This window comes from Eleginops maclovinus, chromosome 11, assembly GCF_036324505.1.
Source record: "Eleginops maclovinus isolate JMC-PN-2008 ecotype Puerto Natales chromosome 11, JC_Emac_rtc_rv5, whole genome shotgun sequence".
Lineage (NCBI taxonomy): Eukaryota > Metazoa > Chordata > Actinopteri > Perciformes > Eleginopidae > Eleginops > Eleginops maclovinus.
In genome coordinates this window covers 4,072,235-4,098,130 of record NC_086359.1, presented here as the reverse complement: position 1 = coordinate 4,098,130, position 25,896 = coordinate 4,072,235, and the positions used below count along the sequence as shown (strand labels likewise).

General features: G+C 39.4%; 3 protein-coding genes across 8 annotated transcripts in view; 1 reads left to right on the top strand and 2 right to left on the bottom strand.

Moving 5' to 3' along the window:
- The window catches only part of pou2f3 (POU class 2 homeobox 3), a 15,239-nt gene extending 7,441 nt beyond the window's left edge, over nt 1–7,798 (top strand). For 2 of the 6 annotated variants that reach the window (XM_063895095.1, XM_063895091.1), the window contains 11 exons: nt 1,161–1,253; nt 1,947–2,052; nt 2,553–2,615; nt 2,739–2,812; nt 3,250–3,426; nt 3,572–3,713; nt 3,985–4,115; nt 4,208–4,372; nt 4,776–4,818; nt 5,159–5,270; nt 5,936–7,798. In XM_063895095.1, coding sequence (XP_063751165.1) covers nt 1,968–2,052; nt 2,553–2,615; nt 2,739–2,812; nt 3,250–3,426; nt 3,572–3,713; nt 3,985–4,115; nt 4,208–4,372; nt 4,776–4,818; nt 5,159–5,270; nt 5,936–5,978 — 1,035 coding nt within the window. In that variant the 5' untranslated portion in view covers nt 1,161–1,253; nt 1,947–1,967 and the 3' untranslated portion in view covers nt 5,979–7,798. The remainder of the gene's footprint in view (nt 1–1,160; nt 1,254–1,946; nt 2,053–2,552; nt 2,616–2,738; nt 2,813–3,249; nt 3,427–3,571; nt 3,714–3,984; nt 4,116–4,207; nt 4,373–4,775; nt 4,819–5,158; nt 5,271–5,935) is intronic. The other 4 variants (XM_063895096.1, XM_063895093.1, XM_063895092.1 and 1 more) reach the window with 3 other exon arrangements.
- Nucleotides 7,799–7,956: 158 nt separating this feature from the next.
- slc37a2 (solute carrier family 37 member 2) lies at nt 7,957–19,292 on the bottom strand. The gene is made up of 18 exons (XM_063895089.1): nt 18,708–19,292; nt 17,054–17,135; nt 16,750–16,840; nt 16,054–16,132; nt 15,824–15,959; nt 14,653–14,729; nt 13,837–14,003; nt 12,638–12,675; nt 12,409–12,558; nt 11,202–11,292; nt 11,020–11,082; nt 10,237–10,322; nt 9,995–10,043; nt 9,681–9,754; nt 9,304–9,382; nt 8,804–8,901; nt 8,637–8,701; nt 7,957–8,268 (listed from the first exon to the last, which is right to left on the bottom strand). Exons 1-17 carry the CDS (start codon nt 18,764–18,766, stop codon nt 8,645–8,647), a joined length of 1,476 nt encoding a protein of 491 aa, XP_063751159.1. The 5' UTR covers nt 18,767–19,292; the 3' UTR covers nt 7,957–8,268; nt 8,637–8,644.
- A 391-nt stretch (nt 19,293–19,683) lies between these two features.
- Nucleotides 19,684–25,545, bottom strand: ccdc15 (coiled-coil domain containing 15). Its single transcript, XM_063895090.1, has 10 exons — nt 25,126–25,545; nt 24,125–24,274; nt 23,689–23,814; nt 22,921–23,037; nt 22,684–22,806; nt 21,907–22,026; nt 21,709–21,812; nt 21,055–21,255; nt 20,697–20,845; nt 19,684–20,577 (listed from the first exon to the last, which is right to left on the bottom strand). Exons 1-10 carry the CDS (start codon nt 25,294–25,296, stop codon nt 20,522–20,524), a joined length of 1,317 nt encoding a protein of 438 aa, XP_063751160.1. The 5' UTR covers nt 25,297–25,545; the 3' UTR covers nt 19,684–20,521.
- Nucleotides 25,546–25,896: the final 351 nt, after the last annotated feature.

Below are 25,896 nucleotides of genomic sequence, written 5' to 3'. Positions count from 1 at the left end.
GTGATCTCTGTCATCTGGAGGATTTGGTTTTCTAAATCATGCGAAACCCTTCTCCTGTTCAGACACAGAGATGTTTATATGGAGCATAGAGGGTGGAAATGTTTCCATGTTACACACTTTCATTAAAGTCACTTCAATGTTCTCCTTAAATAATCAAACTACCAGTAAAATGTAAGCTAAGCTAATTTGACAGTTCAAACAAAGTAATCAAACCAACATGTCATTTAGTGAGGTTTTGTGGTTTGGCCTCAAATAAGTATGTTTGTTAGCTTATCAATGTTACAGATGTACATTTCCAATAGTCAAAGACACAAAGATGGGTGAAAGTGTTTACCTATGTAACCTTGGCGGACTGATGAAAAGATATTGGTAAAAATCGGAGTGATAATAGAGACCATTTCCTCTAGAGTTTTTGTAATGTTTTAGGAACAAACAAAGCTGTCTGGCACCGAGGAATACCTTTTATCAGTCTTTGGATACACAGACAATCCTTATTAGCTTTGTTGAAACTCAAAAGACATGTAAAAGGTTAATACATTACTTTTTGTACCCGTAGTAAGGAGTATAAATAGCTGAGAGCCATGGTACCCGGGGACACTATGCTCAACCGACTGCTAACATCCTGGGGATAAACCACCTGTTCTTTAGACACATCTCAAATAGTTTGCAGCTATTTGGATACTTATCTAAACACAGTTTTTGGCGGGGCATTGTATAACTATTTCTGCGCATGCTTTAAGGAAGTGGCATGGCTTTCAGGGGTGAGGTGGGGGTGGGTGGTGCAAGAGTGGGGGGAAGAGCAGAGGTGTATTTGCATACTGGTTTGCCCAAGGGTAGGGAGAGTGTCTATCACTCTTTGTGTCATGTTTAGTGACCAAACTGGTCCTGAAATGAGTGATGCGTGTGTGTGTGTGTGTGTGTGTGTGTGTGTGTGTGTGTGTGTGTGTGTGTGTGTGTGTGTGTGTGTGTGTGTGTGTGTGTGTGTGTGTCAAAAGGGAGTCATTTGGCCCTGAGATTATTCACAGACAACGTTTCCCATCCTTCTTATGATTTAAGAAACCAGAGTTAATACTGTTCAGAGATTATTTACAGACAATGTTTCCCAGACTTCAATATTTATAAAAGTTCATACAGTTTTGGTTGTGCCTTCGATGTTTTAGATAAAAACAGAGGGGAACCTCGACTCGCCTCACTCAGCCGCCGCTCTGAAGACATGCCACCTGACGCAGAGCTCTGGAAGTCAGCTGTCTGGGGTCTGTTGTTCTTTTACAGCAATATCATTAAAAAGCAATCATTAAGTCATAATATTGGTGACATTTTTAGATTGTTCTTATTTTTGCATCACTTCCTTTACTGTTGTAGACAAACACAGCTCTGATGGGCTGCAGGGTCTCTGCATATACACCAGCACACACTCAGAGGGTTCCTATTTACAAGTCAATGAACAGATTTTTAGGAAAGTTCATCATAATATACCTTTAAAGGATTTCATAACTTCTTGGCAGTGCACCAGGCCAAGCTTCCACCTCCATAATGCACTTGATTGAGACTTTTTAATTAAGCTTCACATTAGCTTGGGGATGAATTAACAAACCATGAGGACTTGCTTTGTAAGAGACTATGGTAGTAAATGACTATTAAAGAGACTATAAAGAGATTATAGCATCTCATTAAAATATAATACACACTTTATGGGACGGTCGTCTGGCTTCTACATGCACACAAATATACATAATGTAGGTTTGATTAAATGGAGGTCACAAATTACATCCTGTTTATAGAAATTAATCAAACCGTGCCGTTTAAGTGCTGTATGTTCCTTTATGCAGGACATTCACTGCAGACTCAACACTGAACATATGCATATTGAAATCAAAACTGTGGATGTAGCATTAGTCTGCATTCATCGGTGAGTCAGGCCTGATGTTGTTTCCTCTCTCCTCCAGGAGCTCACATCTCTCCACACTATGCAGCAGCTGGTTCTGATGCCTCCATCTCACCTGACGTCTCCCTCCCCCTTCCTGCTCTCCCAGAGCCCCACCAGCCACCAAGGTGCAGTTTTTAGGTTGTTTCAGGAATTTAAGGCTCAATTATAGTCTAAAAAATAATTTGAGATGTACCCTTATTTAAAGGACTAACATTCATGGAAATATTCTTAATCAGACTTCTTGCAGAGACTCTTTTGAAAAAGATCAACTCTCATGTTTGCATGATAAATATAAATCTACTGACAGCAGCCGGTCATTTAAGCTTACATTAACACTGGAAATTGTGTAAATCTTGTAGCCTGATTCTGTCCAAAGGTAACAAAACCTGTATAATAACCAAGGTATAAAAAGAACACAGTAACATGTTAGCAGATAAGTTGTGTTCTGGGATTAGTGCAACATATCAAAAAAGTGATTTTCTTTCTTTCCAATAGTTTGCATAAAACTGATATCATATGTCTGTGGATTTTAAATACAGAGCTGAAGTCAGGACATTGTTAGCCTAGCAAAATGTTTTAAACAGATGCCTTACAGCTAGTTAAGTAATAGGATTTGTGATTTTAGGGGGATTTCCTATTGACGGACAACAGTATATCCATTCGCCCAACACGTCTGCCTATGTCCAAAGTAAAAAAATAAAATGGTGCTTTTGGTGGAAGAGATTGGATCTATTTCTTGACAAACATCAACAGCTTCCAAGCCTTGCACTTACAGATCCATGAATTGATCAAACCTCGTTTTTCTTTGCAGCACTTCTGCAGCAGAACCTGCTGAATCAAACAAATCTCCTCCAGCATCAATCTGGACTGGCTCTGACTCCACAGGTACATCCTGACTACTTCCTGACGGCACACACTCAGCACACACTCAGCACACACTAAGCACACGTATAACACAATTTAACTGTTTTTTTTCAGAGCTTCATTCAAATGGACACAAACTCTGCCTCACTAAATATCTCTATAGCTCTGTTACTGCTGGATGTGAAAAATAATAACTTCAGGCTTACTTTTACATCAATTAGCGGTTTATTAATTTCAGTTGTAATTTCAGCTAGTTTCTGCTGCTATCTAGTGGCCAGAGTGTGTTAGTTCAGGGTTATAGTTTTTGGTATTTTGGTATAAACAGTAAGAATAATAGCAGCAGAACAATCTAAACATCTGACCAAGTAAATGTTAAGTATTTCAGATACAAAGTTTTTGCCACAAGACATTAAACCCTAATTTATATCACATTTTCTGTGATGTACCCTTTGATACAGGCCATGAGCCGCTCTGGTCTGGCTGGGTCATCCATGGAGAACCACATGGACATGTCCCACCTGCAGATGCCCAAACACATGTCAGTGCCCCCACAGGAGGAACCCTCTGACCTGGAAGAGCTGGAGCTGTTTGCTAAAGCATTCAAACAAAGACGCATCAAACTGGGCTTCACACAGGTAATTACTGCAAGTGGAAAAACTATGTGTTACCTTTTGAAAAAATACTTGAATGTTATTGTTCTTGCATAGCTTCATGGTGAACAAAGACCTTAACTGAGAAAAAGTCTTGATGAATGTAGTTCATTTGTGTGTGTTTTCACAGGGGGACGTAGGCCTTGCAATGGGAAAACTGTACGGGAATGATTTCAGTCAGACCACAATCTCTCGCTTTGAGGCTCTCAACCTCAGCTTCAAAAACATGTGCAAGCTCAAACCTCTGCTGGAGAAATGGCTGAGTGATGCAGGTACAACACAGTGACCACCATTTTTTATCCTGGTACCAGTGATTATTCTGGCTTGATTTGAGAAGGGGCTAGAAATAAAAAAGGTATCAAACGTAAAATTCAATAAAATTGTCTATTTTAGAAAAAAGTAAAGCTGTACAACAACTTGGAATATATTCAGAGTAAAAAGCTTATTAAGAAATGCTGTTAATACTTTAACACTAGTTCTGCATCATAAATAAAACAGTGACGGTGAATGTCTATGTTATATATTTATTTATCTTTACATCAGAAAACTCCCCTTCTGACTCGATGAGTAGCACTTCTCTGCCGCCCCTGATCGAGGGCTACGGACGCAAACGGAAAAAAAGGACAAGCATTGAAACAAACATCAAGCAGACTTTGGAGAAACGTTTCCTTGACGTAAGTTCACGACTGAATCAAATGTCCCAATAGTGAGTGCTTTCTTAGTTATATAAAAGAGGGAGTAAGTAACTTTTTTTTAACATTTTCAGAACCCTAAGCCAAACTCAGAGGAGATAACTCTGATCTCGGAGCAGCTGTCCATGGAGAAGGAGGTGGTTCGAGTTTGGTTTTGTAATCGGCGTCAGAAAGAGAAGAGGATCTATTGCCCTGTGACCAGTTTATCTGTCAAGACCCACAGCTACAACTCCAGAATGGTCAGCCATCCGAAACATCCATCTATTTTATATAAAAATGGGAAATAATATGTGGAGCACACACTGAACTCATAACAGTTCTTTTGAAAGTGTAATATTATTTTAGACTATTATAGTATTCTGTTTGTATCAATAACACATACATGTAAGTGTGTTTTAATGTTGTAGTTTGTCACCATGGATCCAATTGCTGCATTGTTATATACTGCTGGGTAGATTAGTTGTATAGTATAATGATTCATATAATTTAAGAGGATTATTAACTAAGTGTACTTCATAAATCAAAAGTAAAAGACTTCATTATGCAGAATGGCTCCTTTTAAATGATTATGGTATTATAGATTTATATATTCTGTTGAATAAAGTTGGACAGTTGGCTTTATCTTCATTTGAACTGTTTCAGGCCTCAGGATCCAGACCATACAGCCCTCTGGCTTCAGGCGGAGGCAAGTACACAAGTGATCTACACTCAAATATTGATAAAGAGACTCCTATGTCTTGAATTAACTTGTGTCGAACGGTGCTTTATAAATAAAAGTGTCTTGCTATTGTATTATATTTCTCTATATTTTAGTTGACACTGGGGGTTTATGTTCTTACACAAGTACAAGTTGAACATTATAAACATTGGTGTGAAAGTTAATTGTTGACCTTTGAAATAAAATGTGTTATCTCTTTTTTTTACTATCAAGGGCTCATTTGCAGTTAGCAAAAATGCACATATTTGTGGGCTTCTGGATGTGTGTGCTTACATTTTATGATAATGTGTTTACCTTTTCCTTCCAGTTTCATCAAATTCCTCTCCAAACAGTGCCAGCCGTGAAGCTTCTCCCAACGGTCTGTCCTCAGCCTCCGTCTCTCTGGCCTCTCAGGTCAACCCTTCCTACAGCACACCAGGGTGAGAACCTGAACTAAAAAACAACCTGCTCATCTTTCTTCTTTAAAACACTTTAAATGATGAAAAACACACACTTTACATGTGCTGCTTGGCAGTTTGTGTAAGCATTGGGCCAAATAAGGCTAGCAGATACCTTTGTTTGTGCTAAGCTGCTAACGCTAGCTTATGAAGCTACCGCCAAAAGAAGGTTAGCTTAGCTTAGCATAAAGACTGCAACAGGTAGGAGCAGCTAGCCAAAGCTAACAAAATGTACTTAATCTACATAAAAAACAAAGGGTGAACCAGCACAGCAGTGTGTAGATTCATAGCAGCAAGAAACCAGAAATGATTTGACTGTTTCCTTGAATTAATTGCTGTATGAATTTTAGATGCTTTATTAGTCAAATGTGGGCTACTGAATTCTCCACTACAAGTTAAAGTCCTGCACTTCATCCTTAATTTATCAGAAACATTCAAAATCAACAAATCCGGTGATGCATAGTTTTCAATGGACAGCAAGGGGATAACATGTAGTGGATTAGAAAAAATAAAGTCGCATAAACTTGATATACTAAAGTGAAGTTCAAGTATCTCAATTTGAAGATGAAGGGACATTTCACTGCTGCTTTTCTGTCTTTTTATTTGTTTAAGTGTACAATCGTGTGATCCTCCCTTTGTACTCGCAGGTCTTGGTACCGGACGTGGAACCATGCAGCGTATCATCACTGAGAAACATGAACTGTACAACATGACGTTCTGAGAAGGATGTACAATGAAGATGTGTGAAGGAGTATACACTTGTTATGAACAGGGTTACACAGCTTAAGGCAAACCCCATAAAAAAGAACAGCAGAGGACTGCAAACACACCACACTAACTGCTGTTACGACAGCCTCAAGCTGTTTGATTTGTGTTCATTGACTCTGTGTAGACCGGCTGCAAAGAGGACGAATACACAGCAAGACCTGACAAGATCTCTGAAACTCTAGTGAGGATTCTCATCTGCAAACCTATACGGCTCGAATAGACTCAAATACTTGGTTTGATGATTGTGTGCTATACTGTTGCTTTTTTCCCTGCCATCTTTATGCTGTCTACAGTTGTTGCTGTTTGTCTTTTTATTTTAGTGAATATTGTATTAGTGAGTTTGATTCAATCCTATTTACTGCGAGTCTGTCTTAATAAATATGCAGTCAAAATTAAAGCAGTTTGTGACTGGAGCAAAACGCCTTATATTTAACCTTATTTCAATGTACAGAGCAGCTTTAAATTCAATGATTGGTTATTTAAAGGTGTTTTATTGCAACTTTCTATCAGTCATGATAGCAGAGACAGTCAGTTTAAGAAACCGATCAGATCGGTTTATGCGGGTTATCACTTTTTTCTATGTTAATAATCCATGATTGCACTAGAAACCGGTGGTAGTAGTTCACAATTGAACTAAACTCATCTGTAATCTGTGATTTATTTATTTCAAATATGTACCAAATAACATGTAATCAACTTTTAACATCTAGCAAACTTTTAGAATACACACTTTCATAAAATAATTAAAATGCACAACGTTAAAATGGTTTCAACGTCCCAGAGTAAAAAAACTATCCTTAATCTTATTTATATTTCAAATAATGAACTCACTATTTATCCTATATACAGCTCACCAAGACCTTATGCTTTTATCACGGAATATTCACTCATCAGATTAAGCTTGCCCTTCCTCATCCATAATAACTCTTAAAATGTTTTCTATTTCTTGAATTGATTTGGCCTATATTTAAATTTAGCCTGCCCAAATTTAAAAACACATTCTACAACCTGGAATGAAAATGAGGTTTTATTTTCTGCCCTTGCCTCCCTGTCTGGGAATTGTTTTGCTTGTGGGTCAATTATATATTAAATTCTACAAGATCTATAAACTTAAAGCAGCTCTGTTAGTCATTAATGATTCTTTGCACTGTTTGTTTACAACAACCTGATCTTCTGCTCATTTCATGTTCCCTGCCGGTCTACTGTTTAGCAATGTTTTCCCCAGAGCTCAGTAATTATCTTTGGGAAAACTTCTCAAAAACAAAACCAATAAACCAGAATTGTAAGAGATGTGATAAATAAAACATTTGTATTTTTCTCCTTGCTTTTCACCGAGTTAGCTTTAGTTTTTTAGATATTAAATCCCATAAGGAAACCAAGACCAACACTGTGGTAGTCCGTCTCGTAATGTCTATGGCTCTATTTTGTAACAGCTACATTTTCAACTCAAGTGAAGTTTTCTGTGCTGAAGGTTTGAACCGCGCTGTGTGATCCTCTGAGCCTTTTTTACATTTTTGACCACCTCAGATCCATATTCACTTTTGCTCTCTGTAATTAAAACGAGGAAAGAATCAGGGATTGGCTTTTCTTCTCAATTTGTCAGTGTAATTGTTGCTACCCTGAACGCACCTCCTGAAGTGCGTCTTCACAAATCAGAGTTTAGTGAAGTTAAACTTTGGATGTAAACCTCGCAGACAATCCAAAGCTCTTTTTCAGACAGTGAATAAATAACATGTCCTATAGTTTAATGTGATTGTTGTTTTCTTTGTCACTCTGGATTTGGTTTAAGTTACAGAAATGTTCCTTCACATACACACTCAGGACTGAAGGTACTCCATTTAATGACAAAATACTGTATAATGTGAAATGGTGAGTGATGTAAAAACTAAAGAGACAGAAATATAAAAAATGCACAGTTTAATGATAAAAGATTAATAAAACAAACAAGGAAGAATGAGTAGATTAGTCATAAAAAAGCTTTGTCTAAATAAAGACATTTTGTTCTCTGCTTCAAAATAAGAAGAAGGCGTCAATTGTTCGTTTAGTGCCGTGAATCTTCCGCTGGTTTCCATTCTGCACAAACGGAAAAGGTTTGTTCCAATGTACCCAGAGGTCAGTTTCTGCATTTTTTCCTGAGTTCTTTGTTCGGTCCGCAGTGTGATCATGATTCAGATTGCCTTGAACCTGAAGTATGACATTTTAGGAAATAAACCTGAGAAGAGGATGAGAACACGTTTATTAGCTTAGCATAAAGACTGGAAACAGGAGATAATAGCCTGGCTTTTTTCCCCACAGTTATACAAATCTACATAGTAACATATCGAAAGAGCTCAAATGAACACATCAAAAAACAATTGATGAGAGAAATACTGACGTAAACAACAAAACTAATTACAGCGCTCACATTTCTGCTTTTCCATTTAATATTATTCTCAAACCAACAAGATATAATATGTTAGTTAGTAGGTTTAGGTACCATGGTGGTAGGCAGTTTTTCTATGCTAAGCTAACTTTAATGTCTCCTGATTATTTTGCGCTGTTTGTTTCAAAATGTTTAAGTGAAATTCTAATAAATCTTACCCTCTGGCTCATGGGCTTCGTCGACACCAACCCTGTGCTTCTTTGTAAACAAGCCTGGACAAAAACTAAAGACAACAAACAATGGGTCAGTCCGGGTGTTGTTACTGGACTCTTATAAGCAGCCATGACAAAAAGATCTTAAAGAGTAACAAAGGAGAGTTTCTGACCAGACAGGCGAGGATGTCTGCAGAGATGAGCATGTAGAAGACGTTGTTCCAGCCGGTGGGAGAGATCAGACCTGCTAACAGAGGACCCACCGCAGCACCTGGAGAGAACACACACACACACACACACACACACACACACACACACACACACACACACACACACACACACACACACACACACACACACACACACACACACACACACACACACACACACACACACACACACACACACACACACACACACACACACATCAATACAGGCCTGACTCTTTTGACGATAAGAAGTTTCATACTTTCTAGAAGCATTAGCATTATAAAGTGCTAAAAGGGGCTCATCAATTGTAAATACAAAAGGAAGAGAGGAAAATGTAACACCTGAAATCAAATATAATATCTTAATATACAATAATATAAGAGGTTTTGTTTTTGGTTCAGTCTGTTTGTCAGAAGGAATAATAAACTACAGGCTCGAGCGGATCCGAAGCCTCGGCACGTACCTACTGAACCGGTCCCGTCAATAATTGCTGTTACTGTTGACAATGCTCTGGAGTTTCCTCTCAGACTCTCATGGGTTCCCTTTTCACACAAAGACACAAAATAGAAAAGCATTACAATCACAATGTATTAAAACCCACACAATAGGAAATACTTCTCTGATCAGGCTGAAACACACAGACTTAATTTGTTATGATATTCTTAAAATAGATTTTCTAAAATAGCAGTCATAAAAGTCCCATCTTTGTTTCATTTTGTGTCGCTACGTATCCTTCTTCCTGTCTCTTTGTGTGCATCACATATACCAAAGCAAGCTCCTCGCACTCCTCGTAAACCTACTTGGTAATAAAACCGATTGTGACGATGCATCAGGTCTTACCAGGTCAGCAGAGACAGCCGTGGTGATGAGGGCGTACGGTCCGTTCACCAGGCCTCCACACAGCAGCAGCATACCTACACATGGAGAAAAAAACACACTGTTTCTAAAACCACTTCCTTTCAATAAAAATCGATGTTTTGTAGAGAAGTAAATCCAATTTCAAAGTCAACTCATTTTGTGCTTTTCCCCGTAACAACCCAGCTTTCAGTTTTCAGTGTTTTTGGTCAAATCTCATTAAAACATTTTTTGTCTTTAATGGATTCTGTTTTAATCCTTCTGAGAAATAAAACAATAATTATTTAAAGTGATCTCACCGACTGTAGTACCAATGCTCCTTTGTCCGATGTAATTATAGAGGAAAAGCTGAAACATGAAGAACAGAAACATCAGCATGCAACATTATTTCAGCTACTTCAATCATTAAAACGTTTGGAATTTGCTGCTACTGATGTTCCCTTCTTTCCTTAAAGCATAGTTATTCTGACAGAGATAAAAACAAAGCTGCCGTCCATCCTTATTAAAGCACACTGCTGAAATTGGGCTCTAATGGTCTCACCATTGGGGCTGCAGCGATCAACATGAAGGCGCAGGTCGTCGCCCTCCCACCCGTGTAGTCTGACACAAGGCCGGCCATGATGCCTCCTGCAGAAACACACACACAGGTCAGATCATGTGTATCTATTAACAGTTTCACTTTCCTGTGCTCTCAGTCAGATATGATATTACGAAGGACAACATTTTAAACTTTAGGGACACAGACCTTAGGTTTCCTCTTGTAATGATTACAAGAAGCAATATGATCAGAGCTGGTATTCTGCTTTGATCTATTCATGTTTTTAGAGATCTTGTTTAGCAGACAGGATGTCCTCTTTGCAAATGACAAGGTCTAAGCTGAAGATTGTGGACACAAACAATTAATTTACATCTTCTTAAATCTCTCTGCAGGGTTTATACAGATGTAAATGTAAAACTCAAGCACTTTTAAGGTACCCAAACCAGAATTTGACAGAACCTCAAAGCCTTTTGGGAGAGTGATTACAGAGCATGTAAATGGAACACATGATTATTTGTATTCGTAAAACTTTGTGCAATAAGGGGGATTGATAATAGATAGACAGATTTTAAAGACCAATATTTATATTCTTCAACTATAGAAGTATTTACATTTAACATCAGTTGTGGTTCAGCTTTGCCTTGTGTTTTCAGCACTAACCGACACCTGTTATATTTTGTATTTCACCTTTTTTTCAACTTCTATTTCTTCCCTCTTGCACACATCTGAAAATGAATTTCTGTTGGATAAAGTCATATAATCAACCAGACGAGACTCAAAGCTTACCAAAGATTCCTCCAACATCAAACAGCGTTGACATGTCGCCGGCCTCTTTTGCGTCAAAATGTGCTGGAAATAAAAAAAAGATCCCACATTAAAAATGATTTAAGTGATGTAGGTAAAACTATATGAGATGAATAATAGTCTCTTAAAGTAGAACAAAACGAAGACTGTGTGTGAATACTGACCAACATTTGAGATGTAGAGAGGAAGCCAGTACAGGAAGGTGTAGCTGACCAGCTTAGCGAACAGCAGGCAGAGAGAGAACTCCACCACTCCCTGAGGGAGAACAACGGCAACGTTTATTATCCCGAAATGTCTTTATAATCTCTCTGCCTCTCTACATATGTTAAAGTGTATCATACACTGCCCGGCCAAAGAAAAGGTCACAAGCCTGTGGGGGCAGTGCTATGATCTGCTGCAGTTGGTCTGGTCTAGGTTCAGCAATGTGCCCAAAGAATGAGGTCAGCTGACTCCCTGAATATACTGAAGGACCAGGTTATTCCATCCATGGATTTTTTTCTTCCCTGATGGCACGGGCATGTTCCAAGATGACAATGCCAGGATCCATCGGGCTCAGATTGTGAAAGAGTGGTTCAGGGAGCATGAGACATCATTTCACACATGGGTTGGCCCCCATAGAGTCCAGACCTGAACCCGATTGAGAATCTTTGGGATGTGCTGGAGAAGACTTTGCGCAGTGGTCTGAATCTCCCGTCATCAATTCAAGATCTTGGTGAAAAATGAATGCAAGACAGAAATAAATGTTGTGACGTTGCAGAAGCTCGTGGAAACGATGCCACAGCAAATGCGTGCCGTGATCAAAGCTAAAGGCGGTCCAACGAATATTAGAGTGTGTGACCTCTTCTTTGGCCGGGCAGTGTATTTGCACTTTTCCCACTTTGTTCCTCGACTGCTGCACAGCAATTCCTCTCGGGATAAAGACATATGTTATTGTTTTATCGCCCCCTTCAGTAAATGTGCTGCGTGATGCAAAACAATTATTGTAAACTCTGTATTTATTTAAGCTGTTATTAGTTCTTTGTTCTATAGCAAGCACATACCATTATTTAGAATCAATTCTGACACTTTCATTATTATAGCTGTGAGTTTCACTAACAAGGAAGGGAGAACTGCTGAGTCTATTGTTTTTTTTAATAAACTAAACTTAAAGAACTTAACAAACTTGAGTTTTGTTTCAATCAGTGATGAAAATGACTGTTTTTATTTCATTATTCCATCTTTTAAGTTTTTCTGCTTACAAAAAACTGTCCAAAGTGCCTCTGTGTGATTCCTGACATCGCCACTAGGTGATTTTACACACAGCTTTTTCTGTGTCAGTAATTCAGAGTTCAGTTTCCCAGCTAATGTTTGACACCAGCCGTCTCCACTCACTGGTATACTGAGAGCTCCACAGAAGCTGATGGCCTCGGTGGGCTCCGCTGCGACCTCTGAAGGCTCGACGGTGATGGCACCGTTGGCGGTTCTCTCGATATGTGACGAGTTCTGCAGGAGAGGCTCCGTCTCGCTTCTCTCCTCTTCGCTCTGACACCACAAACACACATGCATGAGCTCAAGCATTATCAGAACAATATGGATCAGCAGTGTTTGTGTTGTAACTCACGTGGTGCTGAGGAGTGGTGCAGTTCACATCTTCAGGTTCTGAATAACAGAGAGGGGAAACTATTCAATTAGAAGCAGCATTCAGGTTAGACGAGGTGTATTAAAAACTGGATACATGCAATGACTCATCCTCCTGCTCCCAGTCTTTGAGCTGAGCCACAGCATATTCAGCTGAAGAGGATAGATATCTAGCCCCAACACTGCAGAGCAAGATAACTGACCACAGAGGAACACAGTACATGTGTTCACTCACACACACACTCTCTCACACACACACACACACACACACACACACACACACACACACACACACACACACACACACACACACACACACACACACACACACACACACACACACACACACACACACACACACACACACACACACACACACACACACACACACACACACACACACGGGGGAGGATAGCACACATCCTTCTGCCTTTCATAGTGTTAACTCTTTGACACACGGGGAGGGGGGGTCAACTGACACCAACGTTTCACATGAAAATAGGAGACAGTTTTACAGATATGAAAATACCAAAATGCAATTTGAAAAATGTATGCGGTAAATGACCTGAAAGGCCACGCTCGGGCCTCAATGCAGTGTTTCAACATCTACAGAGTCTAAGTGTGGTTAAATGAGAGTAGATTTGATCAGTTGATAAAACAAATCGCAACAGACCTTCTTGTAACTGTTTAAAGTAAGTTATTTATGGAAAACAGAAACATGTACTGCTTTGCTGTTTTCTATAAGGATTTATGAAATATATTAGGTTAGGGTTAAGATTGATGAATCAAATAAATAAAGAGCACTCTGCTGCTGAGCCAACAGACTAAAGTTAGCTCACTTTAAACGTGGTGATGGTCCTGTAGCGCTGTTAAACATTAACTTTTGAAGTTACAGCAGCCCGAAACAGTCTGCATCACAAACATGAGGTCAATCCTGAATGGGCAGGTTTGTCCGTCATTACCACAGGCGGAGCTCAGAAAAACTCCACCACATGAATAACCTTTCCAACTGTAATCATGCAGGTGTGTCTAATGCCTCTGTGAAGCTGTGTGTGTGTGTGTGTGTGTGTGTGTGTGTGTGTGTGTGTGTGTGTGTGTGTGTGTGTGTGTGTGTGTGTGTGTGTGTGTGTGTGTGTGTGTGTGTGTGTGTGTGTAGGTTTAACCAATGAAAAACAAACTGACTCTCAACCAGGAAAAAGAAGCACAGGATCCCAGTGGAGGCGATGATGAGTCCCGGGACGATGAAGGACATTCCCCACGCCGAGGACACGAAGGCTCCTGCAATGAGGGAGCCCAGGATGTTTCCCACTGAGGTGTGGGAGTTCCACACACCCATGATGAAGCCGCGCCTTCAAAACACAAACACAGAGGCCATGAGTTCTCCTCACACTGCAGGTTAAATGATATACGGCTTGATCTGATTCCTCCCAGTAGCCTGGCTTCTTCTATGGGAGTAAACACAAAGAGTTTCTACATTAACTTGAGTTTAAATGTTCTTTCAGCTGTTACTGATGTTTTCATTGATGTTCTTTATTTAGAAACTTCTTTTTTTTTAACTGAAAGTGTTTTATTACAAGTTGAAATAGGTTCTGCCTCAAAAGAAGAAGGATATTGTTCACTCGACACTGAAACAAGAACCTGTTCCTGTTTTATATACGCACATGTTTTGATGATTAGCTTATAGTTGTTTCAACCCATGTCTGTTGATCTCTCTTACTTTTTATTGAACTGTTGCTCAGCGTTGACTTTGTCTCTGTGTTCTGACTGAACCCAACCAACCTTTCGTGGCAGGGGATTTGGAACTTCTGAACAGTGGTGTGAACTTGAGGGGAAGATTATATTTATGATATGGATGTGCAGCTTGTGGTCTGAGATAACTCAAACCCAGGTCTCACTGCGCTGTCAAAAATGTGACACCTGCATGTGTGAGAATGGCAGCTACAAATACAGTACATCCCTGCATAGTCAGCAGGACGGTGCACATCGAGCAGTACTCACTTCCCCTTTCCAAACCAGTTGCCGACACAGGCCACCACTGCAGGCCAGCCGGTGGTCTGCATGATCCCGTTGAAGACCTGCAGAGAGAAGCAGACAGAGTTCACTAACTGCACCAGAGCTTCTTAACACTGGCCTACATACTTTAAATAAAAAAGCGTAAAAGATGAGGATGAAAGTGGACCGGTGACCGGTGAGCCTTAACATTCCCACGCCAAACCTATATAAGCCCACACACACTCCTGCAGTCACATGAGTGGCTGTGAGTCATGTGATGATTGAGGAAAGCTTGAGTAAGCCACCATGAGATCTCCACACTATGTCAAAAGAAGAGATGCTTGTACTCGTTTTTCTTGCTAGCCTCGTTTAGCTGCTTTAATCTTTTAAACGCTCGCTTCAGGTATTGTATTTTGATCCCTTTTATGTCAAATAGGAGCATTTTTTTATACAAATGTACATACTCATTATACATCCAATCAGGATTAATTGTTTAAATTATGAGTATAATTTCTAACTATATTTTCCCAGAGGTTGTTTAAATTACTCAAGGAATTTGTCTCCAGGTCATGTGAGGGTGTGGAGCTCAGCTGACAGATCACTGCTGGTGTGGTCAAAGGGGACGTAAGAAAGAAAGAAAGACTGAAGTGAAACAACACTTCTTCTGATTATGCCTTAGTTTGCACTGAGTAAGCATCCACACAGAGACTCAGTAAGGAAGGAACAAGTTAAGGGAAACCAGTGAAACCTAGCCTGTGAGTGGTGGTGAGTCAGCCAAACATGTCACGCTGTGGCAGACACAAAGGCATAATAAAGGCAGTGTTTGCAGAGTTCATCTATCATAAGGGTCTTCAGCAGCTTTGAGTTATATCCTCTTTCTTCCAACTGCTGTACCACGATTAGATCAAGCACGCTAAATCTGATAGACTCTCTGCAGGATTTGTCTATTTACCAATTAACACATGTTTTTTTATTGCCAATATAGCTGTTTGTAAATCCCTAAAGATAGTCCTCAGTGGTAGGGCCATTGATTCACACAAATGGAAAGGATAGTCAGCAAGTTTTACTGCGGTCTGCAGGTTTGCTGTGTGCCTATGGACATTCTGTTGGGGTAGTGTTTGGTTCTGTGCTCAGGGAGTAAAAGAAAACGGATCCATGTGTGATATTGTGTCTTTACCTGGATGACTGCATAGTAATAAATCGAGTGGATTTTCAAGTAGAAGCCGAGGCCAAACAGACATGTGAACAATCCACTCATCAGCATTCCAAAACTCAGGTAATACCGCAGAGGCAGGCGCTCTCCAAAGATCCCGCTGTGAAGAGAATACAGGACTCGGTAGAACACACACACCCACACTCGGAGACAAAAACAGAAGAAGTTCTGCAGGTCACAACACACACACAAACCTGAAAAACATGCCGATGGCATAGGCAACCAGGAAGCAGTTATCCAGGATCCCAAACAGGGTCTGGTAGTTGTCCTGGTCTAGAGGGGAGAGACAGATGGAACCATTAGCTTCCTCCATAGCATCATTTATGTTCTGCATGTTTTATCAGCACCACCACATCACTTTGGTTTGCAGAAATGTGCAACTAAAATAGAGATTAACGGCCTTCTTCTATCCTATCTTCACATATCATTTCAGTCATTCATGCAAACAAGAGGTCAGGTTTACGCTGAAGAAGGTCTTTGCCACAAAGCAAAAAGTCCTACTAAATGCATACATTATAGACTATACAGCGTAATGTTTATAGAGCTACAAAACAACAGAAAATAAATAAAAATACCTCTCCATGTTTTATCAACAGGAAAAACATTTAAAAATAAGATAATTCTGAAGTTCTCATTTGGAGTAGTTACACACCAATACACAGTTTCAGTTTTCTCCAGCTGCTCTTTCGTTTTTGCATTTCAACGTGAACGAACACCAACAAGCTTTGACTTGTAGTGAGGATTTTCAGTTTTTTAAGTCATTAAGTAGACTGAAAACCTGCTTAGTTAGTAAACATTCAGAAGAGTTAATAGCATAATGAGAGCACTGTGGTATAAGTGGAGTTGCTATGCTGATGCTAACTAGAGTGGAAATCAAATCAAAGACTCACCAAAGGGCGCCCAGTCACACCACGTCTCATTATTGGTTATGTTAAGGTCTGGTGGCGGAATGACTGTGGAACAATTTTTGTGCAGCTCACTCTGAGAATCAGACAGAAAAACACAAAAGGAAGCAGGTTAATTGACAGTTATTAGCCTCCCAGATGCAGTACAATACAACATGAGATATGAGAAGATCTGAGTCAAATGTGTGTCATTCAAAAGCATATCTCTGGCAGCAATTGACCCCGGACCCACACGTCTCAAGTCCCTGCTAAGACAGTAGATGAAAAACAATTGAGTTGTCCCAGTCACCTTAACGATGCTGATAGGTTTCCGTGAGAGATGGTAGGCCGTGTAGAAGAGGAAGGTGAGGAACAGGATAAAACCGCGATACCTGCAGAAGAGAGATGAAAGAAGATGTTGAGGAAATTTCTCTCTGATAACACATACAAAGTCTAGAGTAATGCTATGAATAATTGCAATTTAAGTATGAATAAAATGTTATAACAGAACATATTTCATCTGAAAATGACCAGAGCTCCTGCTGTTATCAAACAAGAGGTTTCATATAAAGAAATGACTGTAGGAACTTAGAAATAAGAGATGTGTATACAAAGCTTTCTCTACCAGACACAAAGCACAGCATGTCATCTATCAACTGTGTACAATCTGGGGGGTATCAGATGAGGGGTAAAGAGGCAAAGACTAGAGAAAATAAGAAATACATAACGATGTATGCTTCCTTTATGTTTGCCCTTCTTTCCTAACACTTTAATCATCTGACTACCCCTCAAGGCAGTTTTGAGACCCTGTGGAGGGGCTCACCCACGAGTTGGAAATCCAGCTATATATTAAATTGTAACTTAAACATAATGCATTGGTTTTACCATCCTAATATTAAGTGTAATTTGATGAAGGGCTTTTATATTAGGACTTTTAATTGCATAAAGCATCGGAGTAGTAACACTGCCTGAACTGAACTTTACTGCTGGATTTACTGCTGGGCTGTTGTAACGGCGATATGATGGCAATAAAGTTGGTTTGCTTAAGATTGTAACGCTGCAGCCAACAGACAGCAGTGTGTCAATGGCACATCCAAGTGTAATGACTCATTTACAGAATGTTGACCTTCTTTATCTCTTCAGTGTTATCGTTTTCGTCACATATACAAGAAATATAGCATAACCATACGAGAGAGCTTTTAATTAAGAGGAACCATCTATTATTTTACACAGGTGGGAGAAGTATTCAGACCTTACTACCAACTTGAGTACAAGTAAAAGAACCAGAGTGTAGGAATACTCTGTTACAGTAAAAGTCCTGAATTCAAAATGTTCCTCCAGTAAAAGTATTATCATACAAATCTACTTAAAGAACCAAAAGTAAAAGTAGTCATTGTGCAGATTGGTCCATTTCAGAATAATATATCTGATATCTTTTGATTATATTTATTTAGTGTGGTAGAAGTACAAAGTAGCATGAAGTGGAAATACTCAAGTTAAGTACAAGTACCTCACAATTGTACATAAGTACTGTACCAGAGTAAATGTATCTTTACACCTCTTATGTTCATGCTGGGAATGAGCTTTACTACTAAACTGGTCAGTGTTTTGATGGTTGTGAAATCATCAAACTAAAGAAATTAAACATCCACTTCATGTGAAATGATAACTGAAGTTATTACAATCAAGCGCCACTTTGGTTCTTTTCATTCAAATTCTTGGAATTCTGGTTGTCTGTAACCAGCAGCAGGATGTGGCGGTGCACTTCATTATAAAGCAAACACTGGGTTCACTACCCCCCCCCCCCTCCCGTCACAAATTCCCAGAATGTATGTTTATCGACCAGGTTAAGCCAATCATTCACAGCAAAGAGGAGATAACACACAGATGGCCAACGGCTGTAATTAGGATGCCATTAACTATGATTGTGGAGTGTGGAGAGAACAAAAGGAATGCAAACTTACCAACCATCTCGAGAAAAGGACGTGATCAACCGTATGCCGGGAGCCAGGGGAGACTTCATTTTTCGACAAAAACTTGAGTAAAACTTTAAAAACCTTCAGATTTCAGGCATGTCCTCGGAGTACTAAAATCACAGTTGAACGCACTGTTGGTAGCTAAGTTACCGGCCGGTTATTAACGGTTAGTAACGGCTGAAACCGTTCACCGAAGAGTTAGCTAGCTTGTAACGTCAAACACTAACTTGTTTTATGCTAGCTACTTTTAACCAGATGTTTAAGACAACAAGAAACCGGGTGTTAGCTATAGCAGTAAAAAAGTAACCGTGTAGCGTCACGGTCGGCGATACAGTCCGTAAACATCCAGCATTCCTCCATACTGTCCCACCGGCTGTGAGTTTATATTCTGCCCCAGATCCGGAGGGCCAGCCTACCTCTGCGCAGCGGTGCACGTTCAGACAAGGAGGCGGCGAGGCTTATGAGTTAGATTAAAAAAAGATTCATATTTTTAGCCTAAATTTGTTATTCCATAAGATTTTCCAGACGTTGGCTCCCGGCTTCCATGTGACTCCATTCTGTTCTGACGTCACGACAAACAGGAAGCAGCGAGGGTAAGAAACAGCTGAGACTCCCCTTCCAAAAAATACCACATAATAATAATAATAATAATAATAATAATAATAATAATAATAATAATAATAATAATAATAATAATAATGGGGGAATTTCTTAAGACATTTGCTAAAGTGGACATTTTTAAATGTTCTTTATTTTAATGCAAGTCTTTCAGAGAGACATGTTGACCTTTTTACTTCACTGTATTTAGATCCTGTGCTTCAGAGTAATTCAATATAAACTAAAATAAATAATCGTCAAAAACACCTGTCACACACAATATAATACAAATAATAATGAAGTAATTCAAAAGCACCGTTTTAGAATACTGGATGAATTTAGAAAAACATGTAATCACTTCAAAAAGTCCAGAATTATTTTTTTATTTAAATGTTTCTTAAACACAGCCTTGAAAAACGCTGATATGACACAGTAGATTCTTCAAAATCCCACACCACAAACAGCAAATCTACCACTTTACACATGTCCTGACTGACTTCCTGATGACATACTTATCACAGCTTTGCAGCAAAAAGCTTACATGCATATTTCTTAATTTGCAATAAATAAACTAAAAGTACATTCATGTGCAGTTGTAAAAAAACGTTAGACATCTTTAATAAACAACACTCTACACTGAGAATTGACATCTGTTTTTGGTGCAATTACAATGAGACGCTTATATCAACAACAGCTAAATCCTCCCTTGCTCTGAAAACTATTTGCTTTAATGTAAATAAACAATTTGAATTGCATTGTTACCTCTCCAGTCAGTAGATTAATTATAATAATGATTTTGTTAAAGCAGGAACCCCGGTAAGTTAGTCTGCATTTATGAGTCTATAGTATCTGTTGTCATAAGTAAATCCGGTCGATAGTAATAAAAACAGATGCAAAGTCCGGGGATCGCCAAAGCAATCCTCACTTCAAATCCATCAACTTCTTAAAAATATGTTGCGCAAATCCGTCTCTTAATGTTGAGATATTTTGTTTGGATAGAACTTAATGAAAAGTTTGGGACTCCAAAACACAGCTGGATTCGTTTTGTGGAGAAAAAAAAAATCTATGGAAAAAATACCAAGGCAATCTACCTGATATTTCATGCCATCCATCTTCCAGTCTGAGTCTCAGGTTTGCTCGCACTGTGTTTCCTGAAATGTTAGACTGTTCCTTTAATCGACAGCATCCCTTTTCAGTTTATCAGTTCACCTCGACTGTGACTCCAAACTCAACATTGTTGAATGTAACGCCTTGGCATACGCTGTGGAAGAGACAAATGACCGTCAGTGTTTTAAATGTCTTCATGTATAGTTTCACTGAAGCTCAGCAGGGGTGTGTGAGGCAGCCGTGCAGTGTGTGTGCAGTGTGTAAAGGAAGTACCTTTGGGATTGTTGTAGAAGACGCAGTTGTTAGCACAGGTGTCGGGGTGGGAGTCCCAGAAAGAAGATGCACAGCAGCATAGAGGAGGAGGCTCCAGCTTCTCCTGAGACATTCGCTCCTTCATCCGAGCTCTCAGGGCCTCGATGAACCTGCAGAGTTACAATATCCGTTTATCGAATTCACAGAGCCACGGTATTTTATAACTTTTTTCAGACATTTGGGATGGAAGGAGATTGTCAGGTTGATTAATCTACAACGCAGTTTGATTGACAGCTTTTACATTATCAGCAAAACCTGTAGACCTATAAACAGACTTCAATGTCTAAAATCAGTCATGATTGGTATATAACTCTCTTACCTTGCAGATACTTTCCCTTGCTCTTCTTTTTTCCTCCTCTGCAGCTCCTCTGCTCTCTCCTCCTGTTCCTCCTCCAGATTCAGTCTCTCCAGGATCAGCAGCTCTCTCTCCTCCAGCTTCTGTCTGGCCTCAGCGAGCTGCCGGACTCTCTCCATCTTCCTCTCCTCCGCCACACGAACCTGTTCTTTCTCTGCTTTAATACTTCAGTGAAAACAGGGACATCTATTAGTGTAAAGCTTTAGAATCACATGTTGAGATTAGAGTATTTAGCCACATTTGAGATAAATAAGGGAATCTTTGTAATACCTATGAAACTGTTGCGCATAATAAATACATCTGCAACTATTCAAGCAGCTGAGCAATAATCGGTATTGAGATTTTTCATTCCTTTATAAGATTAGAAAGAGCGAATGATTTATTGGTTATTCTAAGAAAAACATCACATTAATCAATAATACAAATACTTGTTATTTGCAGCCCTAAAAATCAATTACTTAAACTCCACGCTGATGTTTGTGATATATAAAAAACATACAGGCTTTCGTTCAAAGCTACAGATTGTTGGTACTCGAAAGAAAGATTGTGGGCTCAGAATCCATTTAACCACATAAATAACAGGAAGTGATGCAGGAGGAATTACTGCAGTCTCGTCACCTGGCTGTCCTCTTCAGGTGTCTCCTGTTCTGTTTATTCTCCTTCACCTGCTCTCTCTCAATGCTCATGTACAGACGGCGGTGCATCAGGAACTGAGACTGACGCTGCAGAGGGAGAGGGACGTGCTAACTGTAAATTTGGTCTGACAGGACAGAGTTTAAACACCTTCGGTCAAAGGTCATTGCATGTGTTGTCTACCTGTTTCTTCAGTTCTTCCTGGTCAGTCAGAGGCCACAGGGCCTGAGAGACTCTGAGGTTGGACTGTGAACCAGGATCAGTCTGAGTTATGTCAGAATCCCACATCCTAGGTCTGCTCACCTGAGACAAACACAGAACAGAGACAGATAACAAAATATTCCTTTGACACATTCAAGTTTACCACTTTGTCAATAAAAATGCAAAAAGAGAAGTCTGGTGATCTTTGTCTGTGATAGTGGAGTCAAAACAAGGCCTTACAGTGAAAAGGAAGTCATAGGAAAACAGTTCCATCATGTCTCTAGTCATGAGGTGGAAAACATGAACATGTACTTGTATTGTTATGACATTACTGCACCCTGTTTTGCACGTTATACTGCTTTAGCTGTTAAAAGGCAACATCATGGTCCGTTGAACTACTTTTATGAGTTGAGGACAGGCACTGCTGGAATAGTGATGCAGACCTTTTCTTAACTGTAGAGGAAGGAGACTGCTTTGCCATAACTGAGACATAGCTAACCTTAATAACTCAAGTTATATCTGGTCTATTTAAATGAAATTAAAATGTATTTAATGAATCGTTTATGGTCTGATGAGAAATCTTTTGTTTTGTTTGGCCTACTGAATGCTGTGTTTAAAATATCAAACCTATATCTGCACGTTTGTAGATTACATTTGGGCATTTTCTTGCATACTGTGTGTCTTTTTCAGAATATGCAAATTAAGAGTTATAACCGTTTATAAAAAAGAAAACCTGCTGCACCGTGCACATTTATTAACCTTTTGCTGAACGAGGGGACATTCATGTTGACTGGTGAAGAGAAGATCATCCCCCTCTTCCTCCTCTTCTTCTCCTCCCTGAACATCCTCCTCTTGCTGCTCTGCTCCCAGCATATGAGATTTCTGTTGGGTGGAAAATGTGCTTTATTACGCCCTTGATGTGGAAGAATATCAACACACAACATAGGGAACATATTGTGAACAAAAGAGGAACAAGTGTGAGACACACACGCTCACATGTCTGGTGGAAGAAATGTTCCATGCGCCGCCGGGAAGGTCTGACGTCATTTCCCCATGCGGGATCATCCGACAAGAAGCCAGTCTGAGTCTCACCTGCCTCATGCCCCCTTTAGGCTGGAAAATAATGGAAATAAATAATCCTATAAATTAATCACGGTCACATTATTTTATTAGTCACACAAAGACACCAAGCAATTCTGACGGCCAAAAAAAACACATTGCACAACACACTGAAGGAAATAGGGCTGACTTCACATCATAAAGTGATGATAGGAATCTGTGTGGGACCCTCGGAGACTTTGATCCTCCTCATTTAACATACCTGACAAACACAGGATTTCTGAGTACAATGCCAATATTGATTTAGTAAAACGCAAATATCTGATAGCTATAAATCAGCCAATATTATTTCCATCTTCCTGACATAAAATAATCACACATTTCTTTACTCTTTAAAAAATAAGTAAGAATGACCAATACATTGAATCAGTGTGCAGGATCTAATTCTCATAAGAATTAAGTGATACTTCCCAAAGCACCTGCATCCAAGAAGTTGAAAAAGTGTGCACTTAATCAGCAGTGCTCTCTGCTGGACAGAATATAGAATGGAGACACCGTTTCTGAATTACATCGAATATATTCAATATCTTTCTAAACTGACATTTTTTGCAGTACGGCCGTAAAGAAGATCAATCATAATGCAGTGTTGCGTTAGAATAGGGATATTTCACACATTTAAATTACTTATATGCAGTAGCCTCTCACCTCCTGAGGGCTGCTCTCTGTCAGCCTGTGTTGTGCAGCGCCTCCCAATGACATCAGCCTCTCACCAGAAACTTGCTGAGTCCAGATATGTTGCTGCTTTTGTGGGATTCTCCTCTCAGGTTTCACCTGGACATGGAACAGATTTACATGAGGAGGTCAATCAGGCAGGAAGAACAACAGTATCGAAAACCAGAAGGCTCTGCCAGGCTTCATGCATATCATATAGTGCAGAAATCATTTTTAAAAGCTTTAAATGATGGGCACTTTCACTATTTTCGGAGACTTTACATGTTAAACATTTGAACAAACGATATTCAGTGTTGAAAATACTCAAATATGTCATCAATAACTAATTTTAATCACCACAGATGTTTTTTTCCTGAGTAAATACTGCTTCATAAATACTTTATACAAGTCATGATATTGATATTGTTACCATGGGATCTGTCGGAGGCTGCTGTCTCTTCTTGCTGATGTGAGCTTGCTGCGCCACACGATGGCGTACTTCGTCTTGAAATCGTCGAAGGCTCTCCTCAGTCTCCCTCTTCTTTTCTGCCTGGATCTCTTCAGTTAGCAAAGCAAGAGCCTTAAATAAGACATGGGGGAAAAGGTTGGACCACCTTAGGTTAAGTTAGGACTTTACATTCATCTGAATGTGGAAATATATCAGGCATTTTCTAAATTAATTTAATTTAAAGTGGTTTGGATTTTTGGTTTCAGCTTTTAAATGCACATATGTGTCTTCTATGATGTCAAAGTAAATATTTAATTTGGTTTGGACTATTTGTCGCACAAAATAAGCAATATGATTATTTCCAATTGTATTTTTGGTCATTTTGAAGGTGATTGAAAAAACATTTGTTATGGTTCTGAGCAAATAAATGATTGATTAATGAATAGAGAATATACAATCAAGAAGAAAAGCCCACGTCAACACAACAATAAATTATCAACATCAAAGCAAGTAGTCTAGTTAAGTATACTTTTGACTTACTAATACCTAATTATAACTATTGCATTATTGAGTAAGCATAACTAATAATGCAGCTGGTAAAAGTGGACTTCATTTAAATGTAAACATATGTACTGCTGAGTAGTTTAATCTATAACGATACATCACAGTAGGCCTTGAGTTCTTTGATTTGTATTTAATCTGAATATGTACAATAACTAATACTGTCAATTAAATATAGCGGAGTAAAAAGTGCAATGTTAGGTTCAAGTTGCATAAAAGTACAGTACCTCAGTAAATGTAATTATTTACTCTTCCCGTCTCGGTGTTGTTGCTTTTACGCAGGGAACTTCACGTTCATTTCAACAACAACCATTACTTTTTGAACCAACAGGTCATCTGGTCATCACCTGTAACGGTCTCTTTCGACTGCCTAGCAACAGTACAAGCTAGCTTAGCTCATTAGCATTAAATGCCAAACTCACAGATGGGTGCTCCAAAAACTGTTGCCCGCTCTCCACCCAGGCTCCCACCGCCACCACGGCATGGTTCCTCTCGGCCAGCACCTTGTTGGCTCCTCTGGGGGCTGGGGGCTCTTTGCTCCGCCGGTCAGGAGCTCTGCACCTGCCGCTTGTCGACGTTTTAAACCTGCTCATTGGAGACGTTAGTAGCCTGATGCTAACTCACTGCCAACTATCTTCTCTGTGAACAGTTAACTGAGCTACTCATTGACGTGAAGTTATGGCGGGTTCAACGTTGTATACTTCACACACTAGTTCTTAACTTTCTTCAAAACCAACATAATAAATAAAACCCCTGCTGTGTTTGTAAATGCAAAGTAAACAGCAACTGGTTTGTTTGAGTTTCGCTCACTTCATCTTCTTTTAGTATCCGCCGTTGAACCAACAGCTCAACGGCGCATTACTGCCCCCTCCTGGACAGGGGGAGATATTGTGTAACTACTAGGTTTCAAGGTTTTTATTTGTCATATGCACAGCAGATACAGCGTATATGTTGGCAATGAAAATCTTATGTCGCGTGCTCCTCCAACAACTCAACATACATGGTGCAAAAGATAAATAAAATAGTGAAAAAGAGAGAAGAATATTTACAATATCAACAATACAGATTTGAGGATGTGAAATATATACATATGTGGAATACATTGAGAGTATTTAAATACTTTACACTGTTGAATGAGGAGGTATGGACAGATGCATATATTATGTATAACAGATGTATATGGCAGATATGTA